At 46.5% G+C, this 19,077-nt stretch overlaps 1 protein-coding gene across 1 annotated transcript in view; it reads left to right on the forward strand.

Moving 5' to 3' along the window:
- ITGA9 (integrin subunit alpha 9) overlaps positions 1-19,077 on the forward strand; it is a 367,113-nt gene that overhangs the window by 54,401 nt on the left and 293,635 nt on the right. The window contains exons 6-11 of the mRNA XM_068981673.1: positions 2,089-2,218; positions 5,175-5,260; positions 7,914-7,982; positions 12,900-13,037; positions 15,915-16,020; positions 17,130-17,224. Coding sequence (XP_068837774.1) covers positions 2,089-2,218; positions 5,175-5,260; positions 7,914-7,982; positions 12,900-13,037; positions 15,915-16,020; positions 17,130-17,224 — 624 coding nt within the window. The remainder of the gene's footprint in view (positions 1-2,088; positions 2,219-5,174; positions 5,261-7,913; positions 7,983-12,899; positions 13,038-15,914; positions 16,021-17,129; positions 17,225-19,077) is intronic.

Consider the following 19,077-nt stretch of genomic DNA (forward strand, 5'->3'; position numbering starts at 1 on the left):
TTTATCTTATCCTCTTTGTAATGTTTGAGAGAGGGGATGCAGTGATACGTTCAATGTACATTTCTTAACTTTCGCCCTGGATTGATCTGAATTATCAGAAAGCAGCACCTCCATTGCCTGGTGTCCCGAAGAGCCTTTCAGATCTCTGTTGATGCTCAGAGCTTTGGTCCAGGAAAGACTGCCGGTGGAGAAAGTTCTACACTGTGTGTACAGTTGGCCCTGGGGATACTGCTCATTATGACCTTCTGTGCGCCCAGTGTTTGGGCACTGATTACAGATTTCTTCCTGAGCTCAAGGCCAAGGAGAAGGTCTCTCTGCTCTGATGATCATTTGTCTTTCTCATGCTCCTGCTACTACTTGGACAGTCCCTTACAGAGAACAGATAAGTAAAAGGAGAATGAATGAATGAGTGCGTGCACTGCCTGTGTTTTCCTAGAGATGTATCCTAAGTGCAGAAAGTGATATATTTTTATAAAACAGTGAGATACCCCAGAAAGTGAAAGTGTGAAAGTGTTAGTCACTCAGTTGTGTCTGACTCTTTGTGACCCCATGGACAATAGCCCTCCAGGCTCCTCTGTCCATGGGATTTCCCAGGCAAAAATACTGGAATGGGTTGCCATTCCCTTCTCCAGGGGATCTCCCTGACCCAGGGATCAAACCCAGGTCTCTTGGATTGCAGGCAGATTCTTTACCATCTGAGCCACCAGGGAAGCCTGGATAAGATCTTAGAACCTTAAAATGAAGTGCTTCTCAATGGTCATTCTTAGTCAACACCTTCCTGAATTATCAAGAGCAAACCATTCATGCTGGAGTCTAGTGGCTTTCTTTCCAGTGATGCTCACATGCTGCTTTGTTAAAGCTGTTACCCAAATTGCCCACGAAACATGTGTTGCTTAAAGCATTGTCCTGCTGCTGCCACACACGTGCTCTTCTTTCTGCCTTCTCTGTCCTCCTCTCTCTGCTCTTCCATTTAGATGGCTATGGCTTTTTTCAGACATTTACTCTTGGAATTAATTCAGTGTCACTTTATGAATTGCCATCAGAAACTCAGACCTCTTCCGGCAGGATCTAGCCTCTGAGAACTCGTTGGAAACCAGCAGCTTCAGCTCTGCAGGGAAGGGCCAGCCAGGAATGATGTTTCTGAAGTATTAACAGTGTGGGGACTCTAGAGGCCAGGGGTGGGTGGCTGCGTGTCAGCCATGAGAGGTGTGACCTGTGCAGCGTCTGGTGTCTCCATGAGCCTGGAAGGCCTCTACCTGTCTTCATTGTAACCCTTTAGGACAGAGTATTCTCTAAAGTATTTTGTACATTTCCATGTTCTCTTACCCAGGGAATGTTGTAGAAAGGGACTTGAATGATATTTGGAACTGGTAAAAGCTTTCATACCTAGTAAAAGATGCTTAATGAATATTGTTGAATGAAAAGTCAATGATTTGGTTTGAAAAATAATTATTATTTCTTATTACAGTATAGATACTTTCAGTTCAGTTCAGTCGCTCAGTCGTGTCCGACTCTTTGCGACCCCATGAATCGCAGCACGCCAGGCCTCCTTGTCCATCACCAACTCCCGGAGTTCACTCAGATTCATGTCCATCAAGTCAGTGATGCCATCCAGCCATCTCATCCTCTGTCATCCCCTTCTCCTCCTGCCCCCAATCCCTCCCAGCATCAAAGTCTTTTCCAGTGAGTCAACTCTTAGAAAGTATAATAAAAGAGAAAGGATTTCCTACAGGGGAAGGAAAGACTTAATGATGTCTTTCTCTGTCAGACTTATCTCACTTAGCATAATGGCCTCTGTTGCAGGAAATGGCAAAATTTTGTCCTTTTTATGACTGAGTAATATTCCGTTGTCTGTATGTACCACGTCTTCTTTACCCATTCATCTGTTGATAGACATTAAGTTTGCTTCCATATCTTAGCAGTTGTCAATAATATAAATGTGAGTTTTTTGTGTTGCTCATAAAGAAAGTTCTCATGGGGCATCTTTAGTGTATTACGAGTTCCTTGTTGTGATTGTGGATCTCACCACACTGCTCTATCCCCTCTTCAGTTTCCTTCCCTTTTCACCTTTGGGTTTCTCTTTCGTAGGAGCTGGTGGTGATGGGCGCCCCAGGCTCATTTTATTGGTCTGGGACAGTCAAAGTGCTGAACCTCACGGACAACACCTATTTCAAACTGAATGATGAAGTGATCATGAACAGGAGATACACCTACCTGGGTGAGTAGCTCAGGGGGACGACAGGTAGGAAAGGGGAAGTGGGAGAGACTGCCACCAAGCTTGCCAGTGGCCGCTTTCCTGGTGGGAAGCAGAGTTCCTGGGCTTTTGCATCTGTTGTTCTAGTTTTTGCACTTTTAACCAGGATACCTCAACACTGAGCCACACACACAGAAGGCAGAAAAGAGAACAAGACAGGGGACTGAATTCAAACTGTGTGATTTCATTAAAAAGCTGACAGTTGAACCTCCAAAGAAGCAAACATTTTCTTTTCTTATTGTAGCAAATACTCGGGTTCAGATGATTAGATACAAGATGAATGCAAGAGAATTCTGGTTTTCTAGGACTTTCCTGTGGATGAGGTCTCTGCTTCCTGGTCACAAGACTGGTTGCAGATAGCAATAATAAGAACCAGACATGAGCATGACGGATGGCACTCCAATCCTAAAGTTTAATTAAAGGCTCAGAAAAACTTTTCTTGTTTCTCAACCCTTTTAATCCTCTGGAAAGAAAATATACACAACTTACGTGAGCAGCCACCAGGCCAGAATGACCCGGGACAAGCCCGTGCTTATTAGAGAACAGAGAGGGGCTGTCTTTGCCTTGTGTATAAGACAATTTGACATGCTTGTTTTCTTTAATTCAGGCCCTAAATGCTGCAATTTGGGCTGAAAATGAAGCTAAATTTAGCAAGACCTAATGATGAGAAAACAACATTCTTTCACTTATTACACTTAATTCAAATCTGGGGGAGCCCCTGACCACCTTTTGCATAGAGATTCACTAATGAGTTGGCAGGAGGAACTCGCTGACTTGCCTTTTCCCCTTCTAACTACAAGTTTTTTAGCCAGTAACACAGGCTCTGAGACCTTTACTCAGAGTCTTTGAGGCGTTGATTGTTCTGTGCTCCCAGCTCCTTAGTGCTCTCATTTATTGAAGACTTACTCCATGTCATGTCAGGCTCTGCATATTATTTAATTCCTGGAACAATCTTATGAGGCAGCCGTTATTTATAGGTAAAGAGGCCGAGGTGAAGAAGTCATTTACTCTGCCAAGGTCCCATGGTTCATCAGTAGCAGAGCGGAGGTTAAGCCTGTACTTTCTGAGCCCAGAGTCTAGGTGCTCAGCAGACAGCACAGTCCGGTGGTGTGACCTCTCCCTGGGACTGGGAGCTCCTTGAGGAGGGGAGTTGGCTGACATTTCCAGGTCTTGGTATAGTGCCTGGGGCAGCACATGTTTATTATATCAGAGAATAACGAGAAGACGGAAAAGAGCCCAGTTTGGACATGGCTTTAGTGTCAGGGTTAGCCCCTCTGAGCCTTAGGGCCTGTGGCTCTTCCCTGTGTGCCCATCAGAGGCCCTCATGCTTTAGAAGCTCATGCACACAGAGTCACGTGAAGCTCTGTGGGCACTGATCATGCTGTTAGGGGATATGAACCTCCAGTCTGAGAGAAATCAGTCACCTGGTGAGTAAGAATTGATCACAGTATGACATTACACAAAATGGAAGCATCTTATGATCATAGCACTAGGGTTTGTGGCTGAGGAAAAGGTCTGGAGAATACATGGCAACCTGTACAGGGTTTCTGCTGCAACAGGGCTCAGAAAACAGGAGACGCTGAGGCCAAGCTCAGACAACTTTTGCCTTTACTTCTAGATTCCTTTTGCCTCCAGTTTCTTTGCGCAGCTATCCTATCCAACTGTAAGCTTTTTTCTCCCTTTTCTTAGGAAGGGATGTGTGTAATGGCTCACAACAGGAGCTTGGGAGACACACAGATTGGATCTGAATCTTGCTGAGTAACCTTGGACACATTGCTTACCCATGTTTAGTCCCCGTGCCCATATCAGTGCCATCTGAAGACCTGTGTAAGAATTTCACAACAGTTTTATTCACAATAAAGTTGAAATAACAGGAAGGAACCCAAGTGCCCAGCTTTAGGAGGATAAAGACATTATGACATAGTCATAAAAGTGAACCTACTCAACCATAAAAAGAAACTGCCACTACACTCAGCAGCATGTGCTAAACCTCACAGATGTTATGGGTTTTAAAAAGTAATTATTTTTATTTATTTGGCTGTGCTTAGTCTTAGTTGTATCATGCAAACTCTTCGTTGTGGCATGCGAATCTTGGTTGCGGCATGTGGGATCTAGTTCCCTGACCAGGGTTTGAGCCTGGGCCCCCTGCATTGGGAACGTGGAGTCTCAGCCAGCAGCCCACCAGTGCAGTCCCCAGATGTTATACTGAGTGATGTTTAGAACAGGCACAGTAATGCATGGTGATGGAAATCAGAATGGGGTGACCTGTAGCGGGTAGTGATTGGGAGAAGGACAGAGGGATTCTTTGGTTATAGTCACTCTGGGTGGTGACTGCATGGTTGTGTCCACGTGTCCACACTTGTTAAATTCTACACGTCAGATGTGTGTAATTTACTGTATGAGAATTATATTTTAGAAAGGAGCAACAACAAAAAAAAACAGATGTAGAATGTTTAGCATAGCACCTGTTCAAAAGAGGACACTCAGAGAACACTCTTTCCTGCCCTGGGTCCTTGTGAATGTGTCTTTTTGTGAGATGAGCCATTCCGCAGTGAGAAGGCTGACAGCTGCCATTTGTTCCTGGGGCTTCCCGGCTCAGTGGTAAAGAATCTGCCTGCCAGTACAGGAGACACAGGAGACTCAGATTTGATCCCTGGGTCAGGAAGACCCCCTGGAGGAGAAAGGCCACCCAGTCCAGTATTCTAGCCTGGAGAATCCCGTGGACAGAGGAACCTGGTGGGCTACAGTCCGTGGGGTCACAGAGAGTCAGACACGACTTTGCGACTGAGCACATGTGCAGTTTATGTTCCGAGAATAACTGGATCGTAATTGTCCACATAAAGGATGGTTGAGAGGCACTGTCTTCTGATGGGTCTTTTTCTTCTTTCTCAAGCTCATCCTTGGTTTCTGTCCTTTGCAGGCTACGCAGTTACTGCCGGCCACTTTTCTCACGTGTCCTCCACTGACGTGGTAGGAGGTGCCCCGCAGGATGAAGGCATCGGAAAGGTGAGGAGGAGAGTGTGTGAACTAGCATGGGGCCAGCAGGGGAAGCGCACTGCCTCTTTTTAGAGATGTATCAGCTCACGTTGATGTGAACATGCTGCTGGATAATGGGGACATATTGAATCACCTGTCTTCACTCGGCCTCTTTTGAGAATTTAATTTGACGGCTTCTTCAGAGTGTGAACACTGCTTCCAGACTTCTCTGTCTTTGACATGTTGTCATCTGAGAATGTTTTACACGACTGACTCTGTATTATTTGAGAAATGATTAAGGTTGTCCCCTGGCATCATGGCATCCACCAAAGAAATGGTATCTAGTGCTGCCCAACCTCAATCCCTCCCCTTTCCCAAACCCTTTCAAAATTTGCCTTAATGGAGCCAAGTCTAGTCCCAGATATCTTTGGGGATTTCTTTATTTTTAGGCCTGGATTTCTCATATTTTTTGTTTTTCTCCAATGTTTTAGAACAAGATTGGTTCAGCCCAGAAGGTAGAGTGGGAATATATGGGCCTGTTTCCCTAAATCGTCTGTCCAGAGTGTAGAAAAGACTCCATGTATATAGGGCCGTCAGAATCCCTTTGGGAATCATGGCATCTGTGGGGCCTGGGATATGGAGAACTGTGCTTATTGGATCTTTAGCTCCAGGCTAAAGGAAATCCAGTTGAGTCAGTCTAGATGAGTCAGGAATCTGCATTTTAACGAGCTCTGGAGTTTTTCTGTAGGTAAGACTGAACAGAGGAATGGTCTTTAGTCTTATCCATAGGGGTGGACACATGATAGAATCTGGTTGTATCTCCATGGTCTTGGAAAAGTGGATTCTGGAGAGGCCCAGATGGACCGAGACCACTGTTAACCGGAGCCTTCAGCTAGGATGTCAATCTGATCAGCAGATGAGGCGTGACTGCTGGGCGTTCATGAGGGTTATTTTCCCGAATCCTCCTCGGCAGGAGTTAGAAGTTGCCACTCATGTTTCTGGAGCATGTGCCTCCCTTCCTGTTGACACAGATGTCATTTTCCTTGCAAACGAAGTCAGATAAAAATCCAGGGCCTGAGTACAGGGGAGGTGGACAAATGAACTCTTACAACTTCAAGCAAGGCATAGGTCTTTCTGAGCCACATGAATTCTTCTACACGATGGAGGGACAGAGCCAAGAGCTGTCCCCATATAGATAATCTCTTCTATGAGGAGCTGTGTGTGACCAGGCATCTCTGTAGCATTGGCATTCATGCCTGCCTCCCAGTTCACAGCGATACGGATGCCTTGGTGGTGACAACAGCGTGGTTTTTTTTTTTTTTTAATCACCAATTAATTTTAAATCACCAGGTGGTTTTAAATCACCAGTCAAGAAAACTTGATCTAATTGTCTTGTCTTTTCTTCAGATGGTTGGGATAACTGTGTAGTCCCTGTCAAGTCTTAGGATGAGAGTGGTACTTAAAACTGATAGAACCAGACAGAGGGCATCGTGGATCTAGTTAACAAAGGCAAGCATGAAACTGCTGCTTTCAGCCAGAGCACATGAGAGGCACTGGGGAAACCGGTCATAGTTAGCAAAGCTGGCAGTCGTTCCATATTCCCAGGCACGGGAACGGGTACACACTTGCTTCCTAAGGACCCCAGGATGGATCTCTGGCCTCCAGGATCTTGGTGGTCATCATTTCTAGTGTCAGGGCAAGAAAGCGTTTGCAGTAAGATGGCGATTCCTTACCCCACGGGAGGCTCCCCAGCACCGATTCTTATGGGACATTTGTTCTTCCTTTAAGATGCCACTTGGAAAAGAACTTACATACTCATGTCATTTAGGAAGTTCTGTGCAAATAGTCCTCACTGTGGTGGAGATTCATCGGTGTACATGTCGATGCTAAAGCCTCCAGTAAAGGAATTTGTTTAATTCTGTCATTTCCCAAACCAAACTCATATTTATCCAAGCAGCTATCCTGAAACTAATGTTCTATGGAACCACTTTGGAAAACTGCTTTGTCTAAAATACTCCCATCTACCCCTCTGTCTCACACAGTCGGCCCTCCGTATCTGTGTTTCCACACCTGTGGTTTCAACCAACCGTGAATGAAAATAGGAAAAAAAAAACTAGGAATTTCCGAAAAGCGAAACTTGAATTTGCTGTACAAATGTATTTATACATTGTATTTGCAACTATTTACATAGTATTTATATTGTATTAGATATTCTAGGTACTGTAGAGATGACTACATAGGTTATATGCAAACACTATTCTGTTTTACATACAAGGCTTGAGCATCTATGGATTTTGCTATCCCAGGGGTTCTGGGCCCCATTTACTGACACCAAGGGCTGACTTTATTGTGACACCTGCTAAGGCCCTAACTAACTGGAGTGAAGGAAATGTATCAAGGAAGAAATATTTCTCCCAGGAGTTGATTTTTTGGTAGCAATTTGGAAGCTCCTCGGGTCTTACTAGGCACAGCCTCCGTAAATGATGTGGTTCAGGAGGCATGGGGGTGATTTCTGCCTCAGGATTAAAGGACACTTTCTTTGTAAAGGGTAAAGTAACTTGTCATCAGCTAGTGTAGGCAAACTTGTGTGTCTGTTCAGGCCTTTAAATAGGACCCCCAAGAGAATGCTGATAAATATCTGGTCACTGGACACATCTTACCTAGATTCTTTTTCCTTCCATAGGTTTATATTTTTAGAGCTGACCGAAGATCAGGCACCTTAATTAAGATTTTTCAAGCTTCAGGTAAAAAGGTGAGATCCTTGGGATTAGTGTCTTTTTGTTTGTTTGTGAGGTATCATCATGTGGGAATCAGTTCTTATGTACAAAGTTGGCTTAAAGGCCTGTCTGTGCCCTGCATTTACATGTTGGTTCTACTGCATGTTGGAGCCTTGACCTTCTCAGCATCGTGTGTGACCTGCAGAATCCTGGATTCATGCATGTTGTAGAGACAGGTAGCAAGATGAGTTTGTACATGACCAAATTGTAGCACAGAAGTCTTAAAGGTTGTCTATGGTTCAGATACTCCTCAGGAGGACCGTGTGCCCTGCTTCTCTCTGCCTTTATCTCTCTGCCTCCCTGTCCCTCTCTGTCTGCCTTTCTCCCAACTCCAGAAAGATCACGCATTGTTGAGTACAGATATATGGCCGATTATCTTCAGCGGAGGCCTGCACACAAGTGGTTCTCCCTCTCCCTTATCTCATCAACCCAAAGCTGCCCCTGCTTCTCACATCCCGAGCCCTCTGCCCTCATTGCCATAGGGACCGTTGCCCCACAAAAACCAAACAAAGATCACCCGGTTCCTTTTAGGACTTTGAAATAGAAATAGCTGGGGAAGGCTGCCCTGAAATTAGTCCTGGCAAGGTTTATCTGCCTGTGTCATCTTGTTATCCTTACCCTCTTGCTAATTCTCTCCCCACTTCCTGTAAGTTTCCATTATATTGTACCATGTTCTGAAATTAAGCCAGGTAGAGATTCCTTTGATCAACAAGTACCATTTCTCATGGGCTTATCAGTGGTACACACCTTAGCCTGGCTTCGGCTGGCAGGATTGTTTGGTGAGACTGGCTGCACTAAGAGGAGGCAAGTTCAGGCAGGAAGTGAAGGGGGTGATTTGAAGGCTTGTCTTGGTGGAGGCCTTAGTGAGCTCCGGGAAGAAGCACAGAATACCTGGGACTTGGGAGGGAGATTTGAGGAGGTAGGTAGAATCACCTTTTGACATTCCTATCATTACCCTAAGAAAAGTCGGGAGGGGGCGCGTGGAAGATGACTGTTTCCTTCCTGGGTGGGCCACACGCCCCAGTTCCGGTCCCGCTGTGTCTCACCTGCCTCCTGCCAGCCTGGCACCGTCGCATATTGTTCTGCTGGGGAATCATATTCTGAGTTCCAAAAGTCCCACTCACAAGTAGAGCTTTTTTTAATTTTTGCAGTTTTAACAGCCTTCATGTGTATTCTTAGTATATAACTGTCATAACCTTTTCAATAAAACGTACATCACCCGACCCAGTTCTGTGAGCTTTTCCCTGAGAGCAGCACTGCCTTCCCCCGGGAACTATGCTGGCCTGTGTTATTTTAACATTTCCAAAACCCCAAAGCAACAACACTGGAAAAAGTCTGTGAGTGATTCCGCAAAAAAAAAGGATTTCCAAGCACCTCTAAAGTTAGAAAAGAAATAACCCCAATGCCATTTCTGAGAAAAAGAGTTCCAAAGAGCAAGTAGGGGTAAATGTAGCCTAACGTTTCAGTTCTTTCTCCAAAAAAATCAGTGGGTGAGTTTTCCTGTGGAAAACCCTCCCTCCCTTTCCTCCCCTTCCAGTATGCTGGGCTTGAAAGCATGAAATTAAGGATTCCTTCTCCCCCCACACCCTGCCCCAGGTTTATTGAATGTGACTGATGTATAACACTTTAAAGGTGTACAGCATGACTTGATACACATATATATTGTGAAATGATGATCACGCTGAGGTTTGTTAGCACATCTCTCATCTTAGATAACTACTGTCTTTTAAGGACTCTTTAAAGTGAGTTGTGGGCCTTGAACCCCCTGTCACCCCGTTTTTAGAGTGTCTTCAGGTTCAGCAGTCACTGTGCCTCCCCTCTGCTCCCTGTGTCCCCACCTCCACTGCCTGCGTCCAGGACAGACCCAGCTGATGCCGGTCGTCCTGGAGTAACCAGCCGTCCATAATTGTGCCCTTTCTCCTTCTCAGAACCCTCCTGGTTTCCATGATAGCTGTCATGGCTGCCCATCTCTGCCTGAGTTGTGGGCAGGTTTGGGGGAGCAGATTTGAGAGTGGTGGCATGAAAGGGAAACTTCCCGAGGATGTGATGATGTGGGTTGCAGCACAGACCAGCAGATCAGCTCGAGTGTCCTCATTCTGACACAGCGGGGCTTCCTGAGGAGGGGGCCAAGGGCCAGCTGTCTCCCCTCCCAGCTACAGAGCTGCTGTTCATTTCCCTCCAGGCTCTTCTCGTCCTCTCCTTGAATTGCGGTGGCATCCATCCTTCATTGTGCCCTCTTGTTTCACCATCTTCCAGCTTTACCCACATCATCATCTTGCTGATTTTGAAATAGACCATTACTCCCTTTAGATGTCTTATTCTGCTTTTGTCAAAAGAAATGAGAAATTCTTGTCCCTCTGACTTCTCCATTATTACAGCAGGAAAGGACATGACCCCAGACTTTCAAAGGATGTCTTTGCATTACCCCTGTGTCTGGAGCCACGCTTAAAGGAAGGTTCTGACTCAGGAAACCCCCTGTCCACTTCTGCTTTTGTGTGACCAGAATCTGGTCAGAGTTCTGTCTCCTGGCCTCACTGTAAGAGAGACAAAACCCCAAAGGGTTCTGGTCTTCACTGGTTGACATCCTTTGTAAGGTGCACGTAAGAAATCACCAAGACACGTGCAGTTCTGTTGGTAATAGAGACATGTGCATGCACGCTCAGTCACTTAAATAGTGTCCGACTCTTTGTGACCCCATGGACTGTAGCCCGTTGGGCTCCTCTGTCCATAGAATTGTCCAGACAAGAACACAGGTGTGGATTGCCATGCTCTTCTCCAGGGGATCTTCCCCAGCCAGGGACTGAACCCGCATCTCTTACGTCTCCTGTATCGGCAGGCGGGTTCCTTACCACTACCGCCACCTGTATCCCCACATTTCCAGGTTGTTGGGAGAGCTCTGATCTGGGAACACTCACCCCAAAGCATGTCATTGCCATATCCAAGTTTTATTGCGTTAACTGAGCATGTGAAGTGTTTATATGTCAAAACTTAGATAGGAAACTTCACGTACAGGGATTTCTGATTGAACACCGACGAAGATGCCAAGTTAAATAGTCCATTGGAATGAAACAAATAGTTCCCCTGGGACTCAGCCAGAGAGAACTGCCAGCAACTTCGGTCTTCATGGCCTTGCCTGGGTCTTAGCGGTTTCTTTTATGAAAATCGAGATAGGGATATTGGCAAGGCCACTGAATTGGTGACCATCAACTGGTTTCTGCCCCCACCTCCATGATTCTGAAACTTCCCCATGCTCTTCTCCCTTGGGAAGGGGTGAGTGGGAGTGGGTGGAAGTGGCATTGACACGTGACTGGGGAGGGACTTCTGAGTCCTGTCCCAGGCCGAGTTGCAGGAAATGGACCAAAGTACCCTCCACCTCTCTCAAACTCCCCTGGGTTAACTGCCAACAAACAGCAAAAGAAAATGCTTGTTCATGTCTGTAAAACCAGAGCCCTTTTACTTGAAAACATTTATTTTAAAAGGATAGCTTTTTTTTTTTTTTAATTAAAAACAGAGGTCACAGCCCTTGGAAACGACACAGCCTACAGAAATTTTCATTTGGCCTGCATGGTATGTTTATTTATTGTTTTTAATATGAATTAGTTGTCAGCATTTTAAAAATAGGCAATTCAAATAAAATTTTAGAGCTTTGGTTCCTCTTAAAGGATGAGACAGCCGGCCTTTTCTGGGTCAGTCAGGAGTTGACTTCCCCTGGGTGGAAGTTGCTCCTTTCACTGGGCCCGGGGACTCTGATTTGCCACAGTCTCCACCACCCTCTGTTTCTTAGACAAATGAGCTGAGCGTCACTTGTCACCTGTCAGCGTGCCTGTGTATCATTTGCTTTTCTCTTACACCTATTATATCACCTGTCTGGATCCCACTGGCTTTTGTGTTTGAGACCCCTGATTTAAAATAACAGGACCTGAGTCAGAGAAAGACAGATATTGCATTATATCATGTATATGTGGAATCTAAAAAAAGTGATGCAGATGAACTTGTTTACAGAGTAGAAACACACTCACAGACTTAGAAAACAAACTTAGTGTTACTGGAGGGGGAGGCGGAGAGGGATAAGTTAGGAGTTTGAGCTTAACATATGCACACTACTATATATCAAATAGATAAGCAACAAGGACCTGCTGTATACACAGCACAGGGGACTATATTCAGAATCTTGTAATGACCTGTAATGGGAAAGAATCTGAACAATCCATCACTGAATCACTTTGCTGTACACCTGAAACTAAACACTGTATGTCAACTATACCTCAATTTAAAAAATGGTTAAAAAAAAAAAAAAAAACAGGTACTGGATAGAGCTATGATTAAGCCAGTATAACCTGGCTGTATTCCCTCACTCATCAAATAATCTTATGAGCTGTGCATTCTTCTATTACTTCAGCACACACCTTCCTAGCCAGTCTTCAGTTCTGCCCAGGACTGGGTGAGGGTAACCTGTTTCTCATGTAACAGTTTATTTTCATGCCTGCCTTCTGTTGTGAAATTCCATATTCCTAACTTGCTTGGCCTTGTCAAATGTCTGATATATGAGGCACTTTTATTATGGTTATAACCTATGTCTGCAGCCTTAGCTTGCATTTGTAAAAGCAGAACCTCGTGCTCCAGGGATTGGTCCATTTGTTTCCTCTTTGGTGGGGCTCCAAGTCAGTGGCATGGGTCTCCCATTGACTGGGGTCTCCACACGGCTGCCAGGAGGCGTGGGGAGTTGGGATCCACTGTTGCCCAAGCGCTCTTGCTTCCCGGGCAGCACAGCTAGCGCAGCCTCTGTGGGGCTCAGGAGCAGATGCTCGTCAGGCTGGGGGCTGGAGGGCGGCGGGGGCCCCGTGTGTGAGGGCGGACACTGAACGCTTTGTTGCAACTTGACTTGGTTGCAGATGGGCTCTTACTTCGGCTCCTCCTTATGCGCAGTTGACCTGAACACAGACGGCCTCTCCGACCTGTTGGTGGGGGCCCCCATGTTTTCTGAGATCAGGGATGAAGGGCAGGTCACCGTCTACATCAACAAAGGAAACGTGAGTACAGAGCTGGGCAAGGTGTGGACGGGGTGAGGGAAAGAGACATTGCCCTGAGGAGTAGTGACTGAGGCCCATCACCCAGAGGAGGTGAGCAGACTTGCTTCCTACCTTCAGAAAGCTCCATGTTCATCTATGGAAAGCTATATGCAGTGTGATGACTGCAGATATACAGGGGTCCAGAAATATCCAAATGACTAGCATTGAGTGCTCCTCATGTACCAGGAGCTGTTTCTCTTGCTTCCTGTGAATGATCTCAATGACATATGCACATTTTTTCAGGGGGTCCCCATTTTTCAGGTGAAAAAACTGAGGCTCAGATAGGTGAAGTTACCTGCCCCAAATCACTCAGGTAAAAAGCGGTGGGGCTGAGATTTGAAATGTAGGCAAACTGACTTTGGAGTTAGCATGCCTCATCTCTAGGTTATGCCACCTCCCTGAGAATATGTACACAGAGAAGCCTTCTCAGGGGACATGATGGCTGGAAGGAACCTTGAAGAAGAATAGGAGTTAGACAGACAGGTGGGAGTGGGCTGGGAGCTGGGCAATGTAGATTGAGGTGTCAGGCAGTGGGAGCACAGTTCAGCATGGTGGGACTTGGAGGGGGGGTTAGGTGGGGACCAGCACAGTGGCCATGGGCTGTAGTCATGATGTCCCTTAATCTGGAGAACTGGGAAAAGAACATGGTTGCGTCAGAAAGATGTCTCTGCAGCACAGTGGAGGGTGGGTGGGGGCAGAAGCTGAGGGACTACACTGTACCCATGGGAGCAGAGAGACCAAAGAGAAAGCAGAATCTTTTCAGGATCTAGAAGAAAGAGTATTCAACACGAGGGAAATGGTTCAGTGAAAAAATCCTGTGACCACCAGCCTTTTAGCTAACTTGAGAAAATGCTTATGAGATAATCAATGGCAAAGCAGGATAAAAACTGCATATACAATCAACCTTTAAAAATATACAAAATACATAAAGTTAGTAACAGATTGCTCTGGGTGGTGGTGCTTGGGTAGATATTTAGTTTTATCTTTATACACATAGTGAGAATAATTCTTTCATAATCAAAAAAGTTAGTAAAAGTGTACTTTTAAGCTGTGACCAAGATGTTAAGTTAGTTAAGTTATCCTCATTGGGAGGGGGTGGTGGTATTTAGCTATAGCTAGGTGGGCAGATGCCAGAAAGAAAGGTCAGTGATTTAAAGAGGAGCCAGGGGATATTAGAGCCTTGGACTTTCTTGGATGTTTGCAAGCTCTTTGGGGAGATGCCTCCTGGTACCTGTTGCAATGGCACCTGCTTCTATACTGACCTTCAAGGAAGGGAGACAGGGCAGGAAGGGGAGAAGGGAGGCCGTCATCATGGAGATGAGAACAGTCAGCATTCAGTGGCTGCCGGCCACCGTGTTTGCAGAAGACTGACTTGATGTTTGCATGGGTGTGAACTTGTCAGGCAATAAGGTGACCAGCCCATCAGCCCCAGGGCATGCGATCTGTGAGCAGGATCATTGCCCAGACCTTCTGCAGGCATATGGCACCCACACAACCTATGGCCAACCAATGTCTCTTAATGCCTTGGGATTACCAGAGTACCTGCTAACTGCTGCTAAGTCAGTTCAGTTGTGTCCAACTCTGTGTGACCCCATAGATGGCAGCCCACCAGGCTCCCCCGTCTGTGGGATTCTCCAGGCAAGAACACTGGAGTGGGTTGCCATTTCCTTCTGTTGAACTTCATCCTATGTGATAAAAGGTTTCAGGGCAGTGTGGAGCAGTGGAAAAAAATGGTGACTTGCTCTTGAATGTTGGTGTTCCCACGTACACACATAGCCTGTGTGATGTGGACAAATAGCTTGAAATCAGTGGCGCAGTTTGCTCATCTATGAAGTGGGCAGAGTCATAAGGTCTTCCATATACAGTAACTATGTGATTTAAATGAGGGTGTGAAGCTACAGTGGCTGGTACATGCCAGGAATCAGTGTTTCTCCTCTTCACCATGCTGATGGGAGGAAATCGGCACATATTTGTGTTGTGAGGTGGGGGTTTCACTGACTTAAGAAATCATCACGTTTATTTTTTGAAAGGTGTTTGTATATAATGGAAAAAAAAGATTTAGTCGTAATGAAAGCTTTGGGATGGCTTGTGGGTATACCGTGGCTCTGAGTGGCTCTACCCAGGAGCAGGGTTAGACGTTCTTGTGGCTAAAAACATTTGAGTGTGTGTTAACACTCTGATGGTCACGTGTCAGCGATTTGGGGGCAGAGTGGGTGTGGCCTTGACTGCCTCCATCACCACTGACCCTGCCTTCTGTTGGTTGGTGTTTGCTCAAGAAACACAACCCAGATATGAAAACGGGCATGGTTTTGTGTCCTGTTAACACCGCTTTCACCCCTTAACCCAAAAACTGGCTGTCAGTTTTTCTGAATCATGAGTCCCCTCTGTCAAGATCACTAATACATGCATCCTGCGAAACAGCTTTATAAACGTGTACCAAAGGCACAGGAGATCAGAAGTGAAAATATGTATTCCTTTAAAACAACTTTGGGGATACTGTGGGGAGAGGAGACCGTGAGGACAGGCAGGTAGGCAGTAGATAGGTTGGTGGAGAGTGTTAGGACCGGGAGAGGTTTAGTCATTGGCCAGCAGTATGTCTCCTTCCCTCTAAAATGTGTCTCAGGTGATCAGAGACCCCCATGGTGCCCACATGGAAGGGGCTCCTTTCACCCGTGGGTCAGGGGGACGTTGGGTTCCTGGGATTCTGCCCAGGTGTTTCCTGTGCATGGGTGTGTGGCGGGGGAGGGCAGCATTCCCAGCTCTGTTTTTTCATTCTTTTTTTGGTTGTTCGGTTTGTTTTTGTTTTGTTTTCCGTTTTCCCTCCATCCTGTTTCCCAGGGAGTCCTGGAGGAGCAGCTGACCCTGAGCGGAGACGGTGCCTACAACGCACACTTTGGGGAGAGCATCGCCAGCCTGGGCGACCTGGACGATGACGGGTTCCCAGGTCAGTGAGCTGGCTTCTGTCCTCTTACCTGGCCCTGGTGTGGGCGCTCCAGGATCCACCCACCCGAGGGAAGGCCCGTCCATGCACTCGAGGCAGAAAATACCTGTGAGACCATGTTTCCCATGTAGGCACAGGGCTGAGCCCTGACTCTGATGGAGCTTTGCTTCTGTGAAATCCCTCCTCGTCAGCTCAGTGCATAGGGGCTTCTGTGGTGGCCACGTCTGAACCAGCTTCCTCTCGCCACAAACCCTTCTTGTTTCTGAGCCTCTAATGCTCCACGATGCTCTGAGAGCACGCTGGACTGACTGAAGGTGTGAGTTTTGGGAGGGGTGGAGGTGTGTATGCACGACCCCTGGTTCTGTTTGGCCTGAAGTTCTCTTTTGGTCTGTTCAGGACGTCCTCCCATCGCTGTGTGTGCTGGGTTCAGACATCAGGACTGGTGGGGAGGGCCGAGGCGGAAGGTGGAAGATGGGCCTCAGGCCGGGCATCCAGGCTCCTTTGAAACCATAATTCCACTGGCCGTAGAGGGCCTCATTCAGATATTGGGGACCTCTGCTTGAGGTTGGGTGGGTGATGCCCTTAACCCTTGACTTCCCGTCTACAGACACATGACTTTTGTTAGAAGCAAATTGAAGAAAGGGAGAAAGATCTCAGCCATGTCTCAAGAGTTGTCAGTTTATGAGAATAACACAGAGATTTTTTTGTTCTTTTTTTTTTTTTATAAAGTGAATACTGTTTTATATAATTCCTTTACCCAAGGATAGAGTTGACTTTCTCAGCTATGCAGTAACCATTGTCTATGGAACTCTCTTCTCTGATGGACAGACATTAGGGTGGGTGGTTGATATTCACATTCTTTTATTGCACAAGTTAATAATTTATCTTGTGAAGATGAGGTAGAAATTGTTCTGGTATTAAATTCTTCTCAGCTTCTATAATTTTCTTTCTACTTTTTTTCTTTTTCCTGCTGCTAAGAGATTGTGTGCCTAGTTTAATGCCTGAACAAGTAACAATCAAGACCTCTCTAGACATCCTGTGGTAATTAGAGAACCCACTGTTACATTATTCCACATGGTTTTTCTAATGCAGAGCTGCCTTTCTTCCCCCAGATGTGGCCATTGGCGCACCCAAGGAGGATGACTTTTTGGGAGCAGTGTACGTCTATCACGGCGATGCCAGGGGCATGGTCCCTCAGTACTCCATGGTAATTGGCATGAGAATGTCTTGGGCGCTGGTCATACATTCATTCTACAGACACACACAACACCCAACATTGCTCCTGCCTTCACCTTCACCCCCTCCAGTGAAGGATGCAAACCACTGATACTGCTTCTTAAATCTGAACATGTTTATAGACTCCCACGTTTGCTCATATCTAGGGAGGCATTCTGCCTATAGAAGATAATATCCAAATTCTTAGCCAGAGTTAGAGAGGCTTATGGAAGAAGAGGAGGCTTGCCTTTTCTGGTTACTGCTTTGTCAACCATCTATGGTGAGCCAACGGATTATCCTGTAAAATATAACCTAGAACGACAATGGTCCATGGAGGAGGGACCTGAAAGCTGTTCACGGGGCTGTTGTTTCAACTGGCATTAAAACTGTCAAAGCCCTGGCCTTGTTCCCCTGGACCTGGGAACGTGGAAGTGGTGAGTTCTGTTTTTTTGCTTGAAGTTCAATCTTGCTGATGGTGTCAAGCCTAGCCCCTGGGAAAAAAGGAAGTCACTTTCTGGACAGAGGCATGATCAGGATGTTTGTGGATGTCTGTGTGTAGAGTGGCACAGGCCTGGGTTCTTCTAGCGAGTCAGCAATGGAAAGGGACTGAGCGCACGTCGAGAAATTTCCAATCAGCCCATACTGATTTACTGAACGTCTCTTACTTTCTCGTCTCCTTCTACTCAAGCTGACACTTCTCGTCACCAAGAAACCTTCCTCATATCTTGAATATTGGGAAGGAAACCAAACTCTGAACTGAGTCCTCTTCTTAGAAAATGTTCTATAAAATGAAATAGGAGGTATTGAAACCTGTCCATGTATGGAAGTCTCTAGGTAGGAAAAGACCTTACAAGTTGATTTTAAGGGGCAGTACCTACATGTTAAGTTCAGTGTGTCCATTCCTAATTGTGCTTCCTGCAGCAGATAAGAGTCAGCTGATTGAGGGTCAAGGGCTGGTTGGTTGGCTGCCAGTTGAGCCCAGGCTCCCTCTCCTGAGCCCCCTGCTTGGTTCTTTGATTCCAGCCGGAGGCAAGTGCCGAGGGAGGTGCTGGTGAGAGCAGGGATGCTTCCTGAGCGCCTGCTCTGCTCTCTTACCTTCAGTCCTCATCACAGCCGTGTGACGTGGGCACCTCTGTCATCCACCTTTCCTATATGAGGTGACTGTAGCCCAGGGAGGTGAATTGACCTGCCCATCGTCACCAGCTAGGAAGTAGCAACTTGGCCACTGAGACTTTGTCAGTCTAACTCCCAACCCTCTTATTGCAACCACTACCCTCAACTCCACATCAGAAAAAGGAACACTGAGAGAAGCTCCTTTGGAAAACAGAAATAGGGAAGCCTATTTTGCTGGGAGGCATATTTACTCCGAGGGGCCTTCATCTACATGGACCATGCTCCGTGCATTAGAAATGAGTAAGTCCGAGTCTTTGCGACCCCATGGACTGTAGCCTACCAGGCTCCTCCATCCATGGAATTTTCCAGGCAAGCATACTGGAGTGGGTTGCCATTTCCTTCTCCAGGGGATCTTCCTGACCCAGGGATTGAACCAGGGTATCCTGCATTGCAGGCAGACGCTTGACCGTCTGAGCCAGCAATGATTAGGGTGAGAAATGAGTAATGGTGGGAATAAACTCCTAGGGGATTCAGCTGGCTCCGCAGGAAGCAGAAGCCTCCGGGGGAAATGTGGGGGCCACACCCAGTCCCGAGGGGCTGCTCTGCTGTGGGTCAGGGGGCTCTGTTCCCACTGTCACAAGCTGAAAGTCATCCAGGGAGTAGCCATCCTTGGGCAGCCATTGAGGTCACTCTCCACGCTTCCTCCTGGAAGCTTGTTGCCGGACCTGGGAA

Source organism: Capricornis sumatraensis, chromosome 10, assembly GCF_032405125.1.
Source record: "Capricornis sumatraensis isolate serow.1 chromosome 10, serow.2, whole genome shotgun sequence".
NCBI lineage: Eukaryota > Metazoa > Chordata > Mammalia > Artiodactyla > Bovidae > Capricornis > Capricornis sumatraensis.